The sequence below is a fragment of the Gopherus evgoodei genome, chromosome 2 (assembly GCF_007399415.2).
Source record: "Gopherus evgoodei ecotype Sinaloan lineage chromosome 2, rGopEvg1_v1.p, whole genome shotgun sequence".
In the NCBI taxonomy this organism is placed as follows: domain Eukaryota; kingdom Metazoa; phylum Chordata; order Testudines; family Testudinidae; genus Gopherus; species Gopherus evgoodei.
Window position 1 is genome coordinate 257,344,254 of NC_044323.1, and position 12,107 is coordinate 257,356,360.

The 12,107-nt window shown below is 41.5% G+C and overlaps 1 protein-coding gene across 12 annotated transcripts in view; it reads left to right on the top strand.

The window, feature by feature from the left end:
- Window positions 1-12,107, top strand: part of VPS13B (vacuolar protein sorting 13 homolog B) — a 928,813-nt gene that overhangs the window by 166,873 nt on the left and 749,833 nt on the right. For all 12 annotated transcript variants that reach the window (XM_030553556.1, XM_030553553.1, XM_030553555.1 and 9 more), the window contains 2 exons: window positions 2,634-2,771; window positions 7,904-7,991. In XM_030553556.1, coding sequence (XP_030409416.1) covers window positions 2,634-2,771; window positions 7,904-7,991 — 226 coding nt within the window. The remainder of the gene's footprint in view (window positions 1-2,633; window positions 2,772-7,903; window positions 7,992-12,107) is intronic.

Consider the following 12,107-nt stretch of genomic DNA (forward strand, 5'->3'; position numbering starts at 1 on the left):
CCGTCTATTTGAGACATCGTTCACCCACAGTGATGGTAGGCTGCTGGACTCAGGCATTGATGGCCCCACCGTGGTCACCAGAAGGGGATTCCTCTGGCCTGGTAAGGGAGTTCAGCCTATCACCGAGGCATCACCGGTGCGACTGGGCACCTGAGATGCAGCAATGCCGTCCTGGCAGCACGGCACGGTGACTAAACTGGAATGCCTGGTGCATTCTGGTTATGCTGATGCTCCCTTTGCACCAGTCTTCAGTCGCCACTTTGGAAAAGCAACCGGCGGTGCCAGGCTCAGTGCATGAAACGCAATCGGACGCTGCGGTGGAGGAGTGAGTGCGAACCCTGAAATCCTCTTTCCCCCATGGGGATCGATGACCCGGGCCCTCCCCTGGTGGTTCAGTTGTTGTCATCCTCTCCAGGTGAAGCTGTGGTGCGACCCTCTCAAGCTAGCCCATGGAGGATTTCAAGGAGCACTAGGGCCTGCTCTGAAGGGTGGCCACTGGAGTTTGAGGAGATGGTGGAGAAGTCGGACATCTTCCGGTGCATGATCGGGTGTTGAAGATACCCAAAGCCCTCTTACAAACTCCACCTTCATTCCCGCTCATCTCCAAGAGAACTAAAAAGAAATATTTCATCCAAGCCAAGGGGTTCGAATGCTTGTACACTCACCCGCCTCTAGGGTCACTGGTTGTTTCTGTGGCCAACGAGAAAGACAGATAGGGGCAAACCAATTCTACCCTCAATACTAAGGAGGTCAAGGCACAGGACCTTTTTGGAAGGAAAATGTATTCAACGGCCAGCCTTCAGTTCAGGGTTGCAAACCACCAGGCTTCTTTGGGGAGATATAACTTCCTCCGTAAGTTCAAGGATTTCCTGCCCCAGGACTTGGCCCAAGAATTCAAGGCCCTAGTGAAGGAGGGTACAAAAGCAGCAAGATTCTCCCTCCAAATGATGTAGGATGTGGCCGTTTCAGTGGCTAGGATGGTTGCGTTAGTGGTGGTCATGAGGTGCAGTTCCTTGCTTCAAACTGCAGGCTTGTTCCAGGAGATGCAGTCCTCCATCTGGGACCTCCTGTTTGATGGGAATGGTCTCTGCAGAACAAATGGATGCAAGGCTGCATGGACTAAAGTACTCTCAGGCTACCCTCTGCTTGCTGGGTCTGCATACACGTCAGTCGGCGAGGAAGCAGTTCCATCTGCCCCCCGCCTTCAAGGCCCTGGCAGCCTCAGCTAGAGAAGGAGAAGGGCTAGAGATATGAGTTTTAGCTGCTGGTGCCCTTCCTTCTCCCACTCACCTGCGCAACCCAGCCCGGCAAAGCATCATCGGGGCCAGAAGTGCTCATTTTTAGGGGCGCTTGAGAGTGAAGTCCCAGTCAACTTCCTGGATCCACCTCATTCTTTCCTCAACCGCCTACACCACTACTGTTCAGTCTGGTCGTGGGTAACCTTGTACTTCTGGGATACACCCTGCAATTCTTGGCCACTTCCCCTTCCCCACCCTTTCTCCGTCTCCCGTCAGGGACCCTTCTCATAAGCATCTCCTCATTCAAGAGGCCAAGAACCTTCCACAGCTAGGGGCAGTGTAGGAGGTCCCTTGGGAAATGAGAGGAAAAGGGTTCTACTTCCGTTATTTCCTAATCCTGAAAGCAAAAGGGGGCCTAAGACTCATCCTGGGACCTGCGGTGCCTCAGCAAATCTCTCAGGAAGCTGAAATTTTGCATGGTCTCTCTAGCTTCCATTATCCTCTCCCTGGATTTGGGAGACTGCTACATCTCCCTTGATTTGAAATATGCTTATTTCCATATCTCCATCTTCCAAGGATACAGACAGTTCCTCCTTTTTGTAATGGGCACTGCCCGTTGGACTCTTGTCGGCCCCAAGGATGTTCACAAAAAGTTTGGTGCCAGTGGCCACTTACCTGAGGTTTCGAGGTGTCCAGGTTTACCTGTACCTCAACGATTGGCTCATCGAAGGCAGATCTCAGGAACAGGTGCAACGAAGCCTTGATCTGGTATGTTCCACCTGCCATGAGCTGGGCCTATTGATAAACTAAAAGAAATCAACCTTAAAGCCAGTGTGGTGGATGGATAGAGTTCATGGAGGAGGTCCTCGGCTCCACATGAGCTCGAGCCTTCCTTCTGAAGGCCTGCTTCCAGGCAATGTCGGACCTGATCTCCCGTGTGAAGGACCACCCGTTCACCACTGCTCACTCTTGCCTGAGGTTGTTAGGCTACATGGAGGTGTGTACGTACGTGGTCCGTCATGCTCGACTCCATCTCCAGCCACTGCAAGCGTGGTTGGCATCGGTCTACATCCCCAACAGACGTGATCTAGACTGGGTAGCCAGTATTCTGGGCTAAAAAACTACAGAATGGTAAAGTTCATTAGCCCAGGATATTTTTATTAACTTGTAAATAAGGAAAAACTTTGAAGTTAATTAAATAATTGTTTTAATATCTTCAGCTATACCAGTGTTTTTGCTGAAAACTGAGGAGTGGATTTAAGGTGGCCTGTTTCAAGTTTTCATAAGAATTCATTGTATGAAGAAACAGCAGAAATGTTTGATCATACTAACCTGACTTTTTCTCATGTTTGCCCTCATCTATCTCTTGCTTTTTTTTTTAAATCACCTTTTAAGGAGGCCTACTTCTTCAGTTGTGGAGAAAATCTGAGTACAAAAGGAATGACGTACCTTACCAATTCACTGTTTGATTACAGAAGTCCAGAAAATAATGGTATTCGTGCAGAATTTATTTTGGATGCAGCTCATCATAAGGTTAGAAAATAAATTTTGTTTTCTTTTTTTAAAATTTTTCGATGGATTTTAAAATCTATGTACTTTTTAAAGACCACATTCTGCCACCCTTTCTTATGTTGAATAGCATACTCTACAAATAGCCTTAATGCGCCCCCAAAAGGGCAAATTTTCAAAAGTGCTGAGCAAGCAGTAGCTGCATTAATTTCAGAGTTTGAGCACTTGTAAAAGAAACCAGAAATTAAGGGGAGCACGAGCACCATGTATCCAAACAGTTCTTCATAGACCACCAGCAAGTGCTCATCCAATCCACCAGTGGTCTATGGATCACAGTTTGGGAACTGCTGTTTTAAAGAGCCCAAGTCTGGAAGAATGTTAATTCTGTTGTACTTGCATGCTATATCTATCTACTTGAAAGGTGTACTGCTAATTCTGCTTTTATCTTTGGTAAAGGTGCGGCTGTATATTTTGACAGCTATTGTGTTACTTAACATGGAGCATTTGTTACCTCTTCAGTCAGATATCCATATACTGCTTCACTGTAAATTAGATTCTCTCTTATGTTCAGTAAAAGGGTGCTAGCAGTCATTTGTCCAGTATGTAATAATTTCTCATTCCCATTAGGGAAACCCAATAATCTTAAATTGCTGGAACAGATGTCCTTTGGCAGTTCATTTTTACCATTATTGTTCTATACTGTTGGAGAGCAACATGCTGCTTCTCTTGCTATATCTGTCTGGGTTATTTGGGATTCAATAATTTTCCACATCACTTCATATTAGTTCTGTATCTGGGGCTGATCCTGTTTTATGAGATTATACACAGACTTTAAGATGAATAATTTGAATATGGTATTCACATATGGGAGAAAAGGGCTATAACATTTAGTAGTTAACAAAATTCCTATGCTGTAGAATGTCGACAAATCAGAAATGGTTTAGAGAAAACTTGTGCAACATGGGGTACCAGACCCAACAAATTTCTGACAATTAGACGAAGCACAAAATTCTTTAGTGAATAAGATCATTTTTTTTTAGCTAGAAGCGTTATCATTTCAAAAGTAAGGAAATTATCTTACACTGAGTCATTCTGCTAATGTATGCTTCATTCTCTGATTTGTAACGCTGGCTATATTCTCAAATACACACTTTGTCATTTTTGGACTTTAAATAAGCAATGTGTCGAGGGGTATTTTTGGAATGAGTCAAACAAGTCTCCTTTCTGTGTACATTGTTAGAGTTCTCCCCATTTTCTTCTCATGCGTAGAGAGCACATCCACTATTGAATCAAATCTATGTGAGACTGCAGATTCTGGGTATAATTTTGAAAATCCTGAAGTCCCATTTTCAAAAGAGATTTAGGCACCTAGGAGGAGTCTGAGATCTGGTCTGCACTACAGAGTTTTCTGGCATTGCTACATTGCTGAGGAGTATGCAAAAATCACACCTTCTAGCTGACATAGCTATGCTGGCAGAGCTCTCAGTAAAGCCCCAGCTATGCTAACAGAAGAGTGCCTCTGTTGCCATAGGATTGCTGGTGTAGCTATGCTGGCAGCAGAACTCCTTCTGTTGACATATGATGAATATGCACTAGTGTGCTCTACTGTAGTGTAAACAAGCCCTACCTTTTATTGTGTTTCAATGAAATATAGACAACTAAGTACCTAAGTCACTTAGTCTCCTAGGTCACTGAGGGTATAGCTACACGGCAGTTAAAAACCCATTGGTGGCCCATGTCATTTGACTCAGCTGGAGCCTGAGCTCAAATGTGTATACTGCAATTAAACAGCCTCTTAGCCTGAGCCCTGTGAGCCTGAGTCAGCTGACATGGGCCAGCCGTAGATCTCTAATTGCAGTGTAGATATACCCTTAGGCACTTTTGAAAAAGTTATTCTACAAATATTGAAATTCTGAGTCAGGTACATGTTGATAAGATCATACTCTGATTTTTTTTTAAATTAAAAGTCTTATGATAGAGAGCTTTGGGTCGGTATTGTAAATATATATGTCATGTCTCTAGAACAAGAACAGAAGTCTCCAAAACTCAAGATTTGGTAGGAATGGGTGATTTTAAGTACTCTGACATCTGTTGAAACAGTAATATAGCAAAACATAAAATTTCCAAGAAGTTTTTGGAAGGTGCTGGGGACAAATTCTTGTTTCATACGGAGGAGGCTGTAAGCAGATGGGAAGCCCATTATAAACGTGATTATAACTAACAGGGAAGAATTGTTTATGGGGATGAAAAAAAATGATGGTGATTATGAATTGATAGATTCTATGATCCTAAGTAAAGGAAGGAATGAGAGCATCAGAATCAAAACAATGGACTTCAAAAAAACAGACTTTAATAAATTTAGAACTGGTAGTTAAGATCTCTTGGGAAGGAAAAAGGAGTTCAGAAAAGCTGGCAGTTTCTCAGAGGCAATGTTTAAGGCACAGCAGCAGAATATGTGGATGTAAAGAAAAAATAGGAAGACTAGTATGAGGCCAATATGATTATACCAAGAGGTCTTTAAAGAGCTGAAAATAGCTACCAAAAGAGGGAACATGGGTAAACTGCTATGGATTAGTACAAAAGAATAGTGCAAGCATATAGGAACAAAATCAGAAAGGCTTAGGCACAAAATGAATTGCACCTAACCAAGGATATGAAAGGCAATGTAAAAAGGTTCTTTAAATACATTAGGAGCAAGAGATAGATAAAGAAGAGCGTATGTCCTCTACTTAGCAGGGAATGAGAGCTAATAATGGATGACATCAAGAAGGCTGAGGTGTTGAATACCTGTTTTGCCTCAATCTTCGTTGGAAAGGTAAATTGTAACCAGATACCTACCATGATCAATATTAAAAAAGGGGTAAGGAGCACAAACTAGAAGAGGGAAAGATCAGATTAAAGAATATTTAGATAAGTTAGATGTATTGAAGTTGATGATCTGACTAAATTCACCATAGGATACTTAAGGAACAAGCTGAGATAATCTTGGAACCATTAGCAATCATCTTGGAGAATTTGTGGAGGATGGGTGAGGTCTGAGAGGACCGGAAAAGGGCAAACATCCTTTAAGAAGGATCCAGGAAATTATATACTAGTCAGCCTAACTTCAATATGTGGAATTATTAACCAATCAATTTTTAAGCACCTAGAGGATACTAGGGTGATAAGGAAATAGCCAGCATGGTTTTGGTGAGAACAAATCACGCCAAGTCAGCCTAATTTCCTTCTTTGACTGAGTTGTTGGCCTTTTGCAGAGGTTCTCAAACGGGGGTGATGGCGGTGCGCCAAATATATTTTGATGGAGGGAGGGCATGAGAAGCTTTCGGGGAAAAAACCTTACTACGCACATTCAGAGCTGGGTGGCTGGAGAGCTGAGGGGCTGTGTGGGAGAATGTAAACTACTACAGACACAAAGAAAGGGTGTGTGTAAAATCAAGTACATTTGAGAACCACTGGCCTACTGGATATGGCAGAAGCTGTAGATGTGATATCTTGATTTTAGTAAAAGTGGCAAAGAATCCTGTGGCACCTTATAGACTAACAGACGTTTTGGAGCATGAGCTTTTGTGGGTGAATACCCACTTCGTATTCACCCACGAAAGCTCATGCTCATGCTCCAAAACGTCTGTTAGTCTATAAGGTGCCACAGGATTCTTTGTTGCTTTTGCAGGACCAGACTAACACGGCTGCTCCTCTGATACTTGATTTTAGTAAGACTTTCTGCCATAATCCCACCTGAAATTCTCATAAGCAAACTAGGGAAATGCAGTCTAGATGAATTTACTGTAAAAGTTCGTTACACAACTGACCGAAAGACCATCCTCAAACTAATTACCAATGGTTTGCTATTAAACTGGGAGGATGTATCTAGTGGGGTTTTTGAAGGATTCTGTCCTGTGTCTAGTATTAGTCAACATTTTCATTAATGACTTGGATAATGAAGTGGAGAGTATGCTTATAAAATTTGCAGATTACACCAAACTGGGAGAAGTTGTATGCACTTTGGAGGACAGGATTAGAATTCAAAATGACCGGGACAAATTGGAGAATTGGTTTGAAATCAACATGATGAAATTTAATAAAGATAAGTTCAAAATATTACACGTAAGGAAAAATCAAATACATGACTATAAAATGGAGACTAATTGAGTAGGCAGTAGTACTGCAGAAAAGGATAAAAAATGATAAAAGGTTTAGAAAACCTGATCTCTGAGGAAAGGTTAAAAAAACTGGGAATGTTTAATCTTGAGAAAAGAAGACAGAGAGGAGATCTGATAATTTTGCAAATATATTAAGGCTTTTATGAAGAGGAGAATGGTGATCATTTGTTCTCCTGAAGGTAGGCGAAGTAGTAATGGGCTTAATCTGCAGTAAAGGAGATTTAAGGTTAGATATTAGGAAAAGATTTCTAACTCTGAGGATAATTAAGTACTGGAATAGGCTTCCCACGAAGGTTGTGGAATCTCTGTTACTGGAGGTGTTTATGAACAGGTTGGACAAATACGTGTCAGGGATTGTCTGCGTATATTTGGCCCTGTTTCAGTAGGACGGGAGGATGGACTAGGTCACCTCTCAAGATCCTTTCCAGCCCTACATTTCTACAATTCTATATACTGCTTAGAACAAAAAAAAAAAAAAAAAAAAAAAAGAGCAGTACAGTAGATATCAATCTAGAGATGCCACAACAGAGTGAAATTGGTAAAGTCCCAAACCCAAACATTTATGAATACCCTTTACTTCTCCTTAATTAAAAAATGCCCTTTCCTTGACAAGTTTTCTATTGTTTTCTTGCTTCTATGAATTACAGTATGAGATATTTTCTAAAAATCGTAATGATGTAGTGACTTAAGTTTTGAAAAGGCTAAAGATAAAATGCATTGTTTGGTTTTTAGAAATCAAAATATTTTAGAATTAACAAGCGTTAGTTTTAATTAGGTCTGCTGGGATGTGGGAGGTCTAGTGAAGAATATTTAGTCCATTAAAGGTTTAATAAACTATATGTTATTGATAAAGCGGTCAAAATGTCAAGCAGAATTATGGATCTCCTTTTGTGTAGTGTGCAGTAGAAGTTAGATTACCTGTCTGACAGGTGAATTCTCTGAGATGACCTCTGTCCTTATACATCTTTTATTTTATTTGCTTTGTTTTGTTGGTAGGAGACATACTCAGAGATAGCTGGAATGCAGAGGTTTGGTGCCTTTTACATGGATTACTTGTACACAATGGAAAGCACCAGTGGCAAAGGTACTCCTTTTCTTTGTTTTTCCTCTTTTAAAAAACAGAAAGCAAAGATTTTTTTGATGGCCACCTGGGCCTTGACCAGCTGTCGTCTACCTTACTTTAGATTTATTTTTGCAGTAGCTTATTGGAACCGACATGTGTAAGTTTTCTTAGATTCTTGGTATTCTAACTTGTTTTTTTCCTCATAGATCAGTGTTTCCCAAACTTGGGGCGCCCTTGTGTAGGGAAAGCCCCTGGCGGACCGGGCTGGTTTGTTTACCTGCCCCGTCCGCAGGTTTGCTGCTCCAGGCCAATGGGAGCTGTGTGAAGCAGCAGCCAGTACTACGTCCCTTGGCCCACGCCACTTCCAACTGCTCCCATTGGCCTGGAGCAGTGAACCGCGGCCAGTGAGAGCCACCATCGGCCGGACCTGTGGATGGGGCAGATAAACACAAGCAGCATCCCAAGTTTGGGAATCACTGTCATAGGTGATTGGAAAGATATTTTTTATAGTCAGCAGCTAAACGTAAAGTAGTTTTCTACTAGTAGTACAATCTAGTAGTGTACTAGATTAAATTTCGTGTAAAGTGTCACGTTTGAATGACTTTAAAAAAAACAAAAACCCTGATGCTGTAAAGAAAATTGAGAAATAATTCTAGTTTTAGAATATATTTTCTGTGATTTCTTATTTTATATATAGATGATTTATATGACAAGATCTTTGTTTCTTAAGAGTTAATCTGTTTTTTTGCTTATTTTCTATTTGATGTCCTAGGGCCATATATTCCCCGGGAAAAAATGTTCAAAAGAAGACAGTTACAACACCCAAATTACATGGCTAAGTGTGTAGACTACCCTACACATTTATTATTTTGGGATAGTGGGATTAGCAAATGCACAGAAGATGGTGGGTTTATAGTACTTTTAATTATGCAGTTCGAGGATTTATGGGAAATATTGGTTCAAACCATGTGTATATATGGACTTCTGCACCAGTTATCAGCCTTTCTTGAGCTTTCTAATTTTGACAACGTCTGGCTCATTTAAAAGTTATCATGTTTCTCTGAGGATAGCTAAAGCTACCCAAGATTAGTTAATACTTCAGTATGTAGCATTTTTTTTATATTATAATTTTTCTATAGGTAATTCAAGGTCATTTTCTCTGAGCGAATACCCTGTAGAGATTCTATTCCATAGCTCCACCCTATTGGGTAACTGCTTCTTTCCCCACCTTTATTTAAGGATGAACAAATACTATTGCCACGAGGGTTCTTTGGTGCCTACTTGGGAGCTTCTGACCAAGCAAATGTATATGTGCCTGCTCCAAATCAGCTGTTTTCTGTACATATGCTTACCTCTGTGCTGTGGAACTCACAATTGTCTGTTGTAAAAACAATTTTCACATATATAGAATAGTGATGTTAGCTGGGGAATGGTGAACAGATGTACTATTAAAGAAAATATTTTGTTCTTATGCAAAGTCCTCAATTTAAAAAGACACAGTTAAGTTTAGTACCTCTAAAACTGGATTTTTTCTTCAAATGTCCTGTGCCTATTACCACTCTCAAGATGTTCTGAACTAGTGCAGTCTGACCCTTGAGCTTTAACTAGCAGTAGTCATTAGGGTGCTCACGTTCCTCCCTCTCCCCTCCCCTCAGAGAATGTCAAATGTTCCAAGGCATGAGTATAAAAGGGGTGTGGCCCTCCAGCTACCTCTGTTCCTTTTAACTGTGATCAGCTGAACCTTTTGTGTGGAGCTCAGGTATCCTCTTGTATCCATGATTAGTTAGTTAAAGTCTTAATTGTTAGTAGCTATAGAGAGTTTAGTCTTATAGTTAGTAATAGTATAGATAGCTGTTGATGGAACCAAAAAAGAAACATGGTTTCAAAAGATATGTATCCTGTCCCGAGATGTTCACAGCATCTGGTGCACATGCTGAGTGCCTGTCATGTTTAGGGGAAGGACACTCATCTGCCAAGTGATCAGTTTGCTCTACATTTACCTCTAGAGCAAAGAAAGAAAGAAAACAGATAACAAGCAATCCTGTTGAAAGTAGCCTTGGCTGCAAAGTCCTCTGGAACTGAGATGATGATCCATAGAGTGTCATCTGCCTGCATGGTTCTGTGGGTAAAAAAGATGTCATCTCTGTTGGACTGTAAGGTCTGGTGATAAGGCCCAGAAAAAGAGGAAAGCCTCTGAGATGTTGGCTTCTATGTCTAAAACCAGTCCTCTTGATAATGATTTATCTATGCAGGCAGATGTCAGTAATCAGTCCTCGACAGTGTCAGCCTCTCTTAAGAGAGCCAGTCCGCAAGTGAAGGATTCCATTATGTACACTAAATATAAAGAATGATATACTGAGATGCAGCTGCATGGAAAAGTGAGGAAACCTTCTTCTGCTACCCTCAGATCTGGATGAGCCAGTTCCAAAAAGAGACTTAAGGATCTAGTGAAGCAAGGACATATTGTGACACCAGTGACTGATACTATGGCACTACAGTGCGTAATTGTTCAGGTGTAGGTTTATAGTTTGGATTTGACCTCAGATCTGCCAGATACGGAGTCTGTTGTGTTATTGGAGCAAGGAGAAACCATACTCCTCAAGAGTCTCAAATATGTCTGACTCCAGAAGGGAAAGGCTATGTAGAGGAGTGTGGGGGTTCTCCTCTTCCTTCAACTCCAAGGACATTTTCTGGATCCCTAGAAAAGAACTGTTCTCCAGTTTACCTTGTTCAACCAAAATTATTATTGTCTCCAATTTTGTTAGAACTGAGAGCAGTTTCATATTGGAGAAAGAATTTGATTTGTGGACAGGATCCGCAGAAGGAGTATTACTGGTAAATTTGCAAAGCTGCTGGCTTCTTCACTATTTGCTGGTATGCGTGGTTGTTCCTGGTTACGAAAGTCAGTTTTGCTGGGCTTGCACCAGAGATTCACCAAAATCTGGCTGTGCTCCGGTGACCATGAAGCAGTGCATTTTGCAAAAGACTTGTTCTGTTCTTTGCAAATGCAGGAAGCGCTCTGATGTGTTTGCAGCTTGGTGATCAGAAGACAATGGAAGGGTCAGTGCTGACTCAGTGAGCTGCTGCTGAACATCAAGGGGTGGGGTTGTTTCCGTTTTCTTTGGAGTCGATTGGAGATTCTTTGGATAGGGCATAGGAATTTGGCCTGTGAAATTGTGAGATATTTTGGCTACTCCTAGAACCACTCAAGGGGGTGGGGGAGGGGCTGTGTCTACACTGCAAAGGATTAGAGCTCAAAACCTGGGTCATGGCTTGACTAGGGCTCACAGCCTGCAGCTCCACAAAGTCCTGGACCCCTGGGCGCAAGCCCTGGTTTAGCATAATTTGTGGATAGATGGAAGAGGGGTTAGGCTTTAACCGGAGTCTGAGCCCGACCTTACACTTCAGTGTAGACATACCTGCAGGGGAAATATCTAGGGAATCACTTAAGCAAGTATTAGTGTTCCCAAAGCCAGCTAAAGTGAAAGACATCGTAGTTTCTACAAGACAGCTTGACCATTTAAGTCAAGGATTACGTTTTGGTGAGACAGGTGTCTGCAAGGGAAAGGTTTGGAAAACTCCAAAAAACAAAGATGAAACTCTAATCATCATTGCCTTACCAGATTCCCCACTAACAAGTTCTCCAGTAGCAGACAGTAATAAATACTGTGCTGCAGGTTCTCATAAAACTGCCTTCCTAGCCCTCACAGACTGTCTCTATTTTTGTTTTGGTAAAAGTATGTTTCCTGTTTGGCACCACTTTGGTCAGATGGATTTTGGAGTTTGGTGTGCTATCAGTTATTCAGATAGCATCAAGATATGATACTACTTGGAATGGACTAGGTAGGCTCTCCTTGGTCATCCTTGACTCAGATTTTTCTTGTTTTTGTATGTTTGCTCTATTCTTTTGTGTGTGATTAGAGAAATGGGCTGGAAGTCAGTTTGATCCTGGTTCTAGTTTTGCGTGACCTTCAGCAAGCCATTTGATATTTCAGCTCTACAAGGACACTATAAAAACTACTGAATCACTGTAAAAAAAAAAAATCAGTGAAAATGAAATGAGTCTGAATGGACCTTTCCTGAGTAAATATGCTCAGGAAAAGGTGAAGAAATCTTTTAATGAGTAGTGTAAAAAAA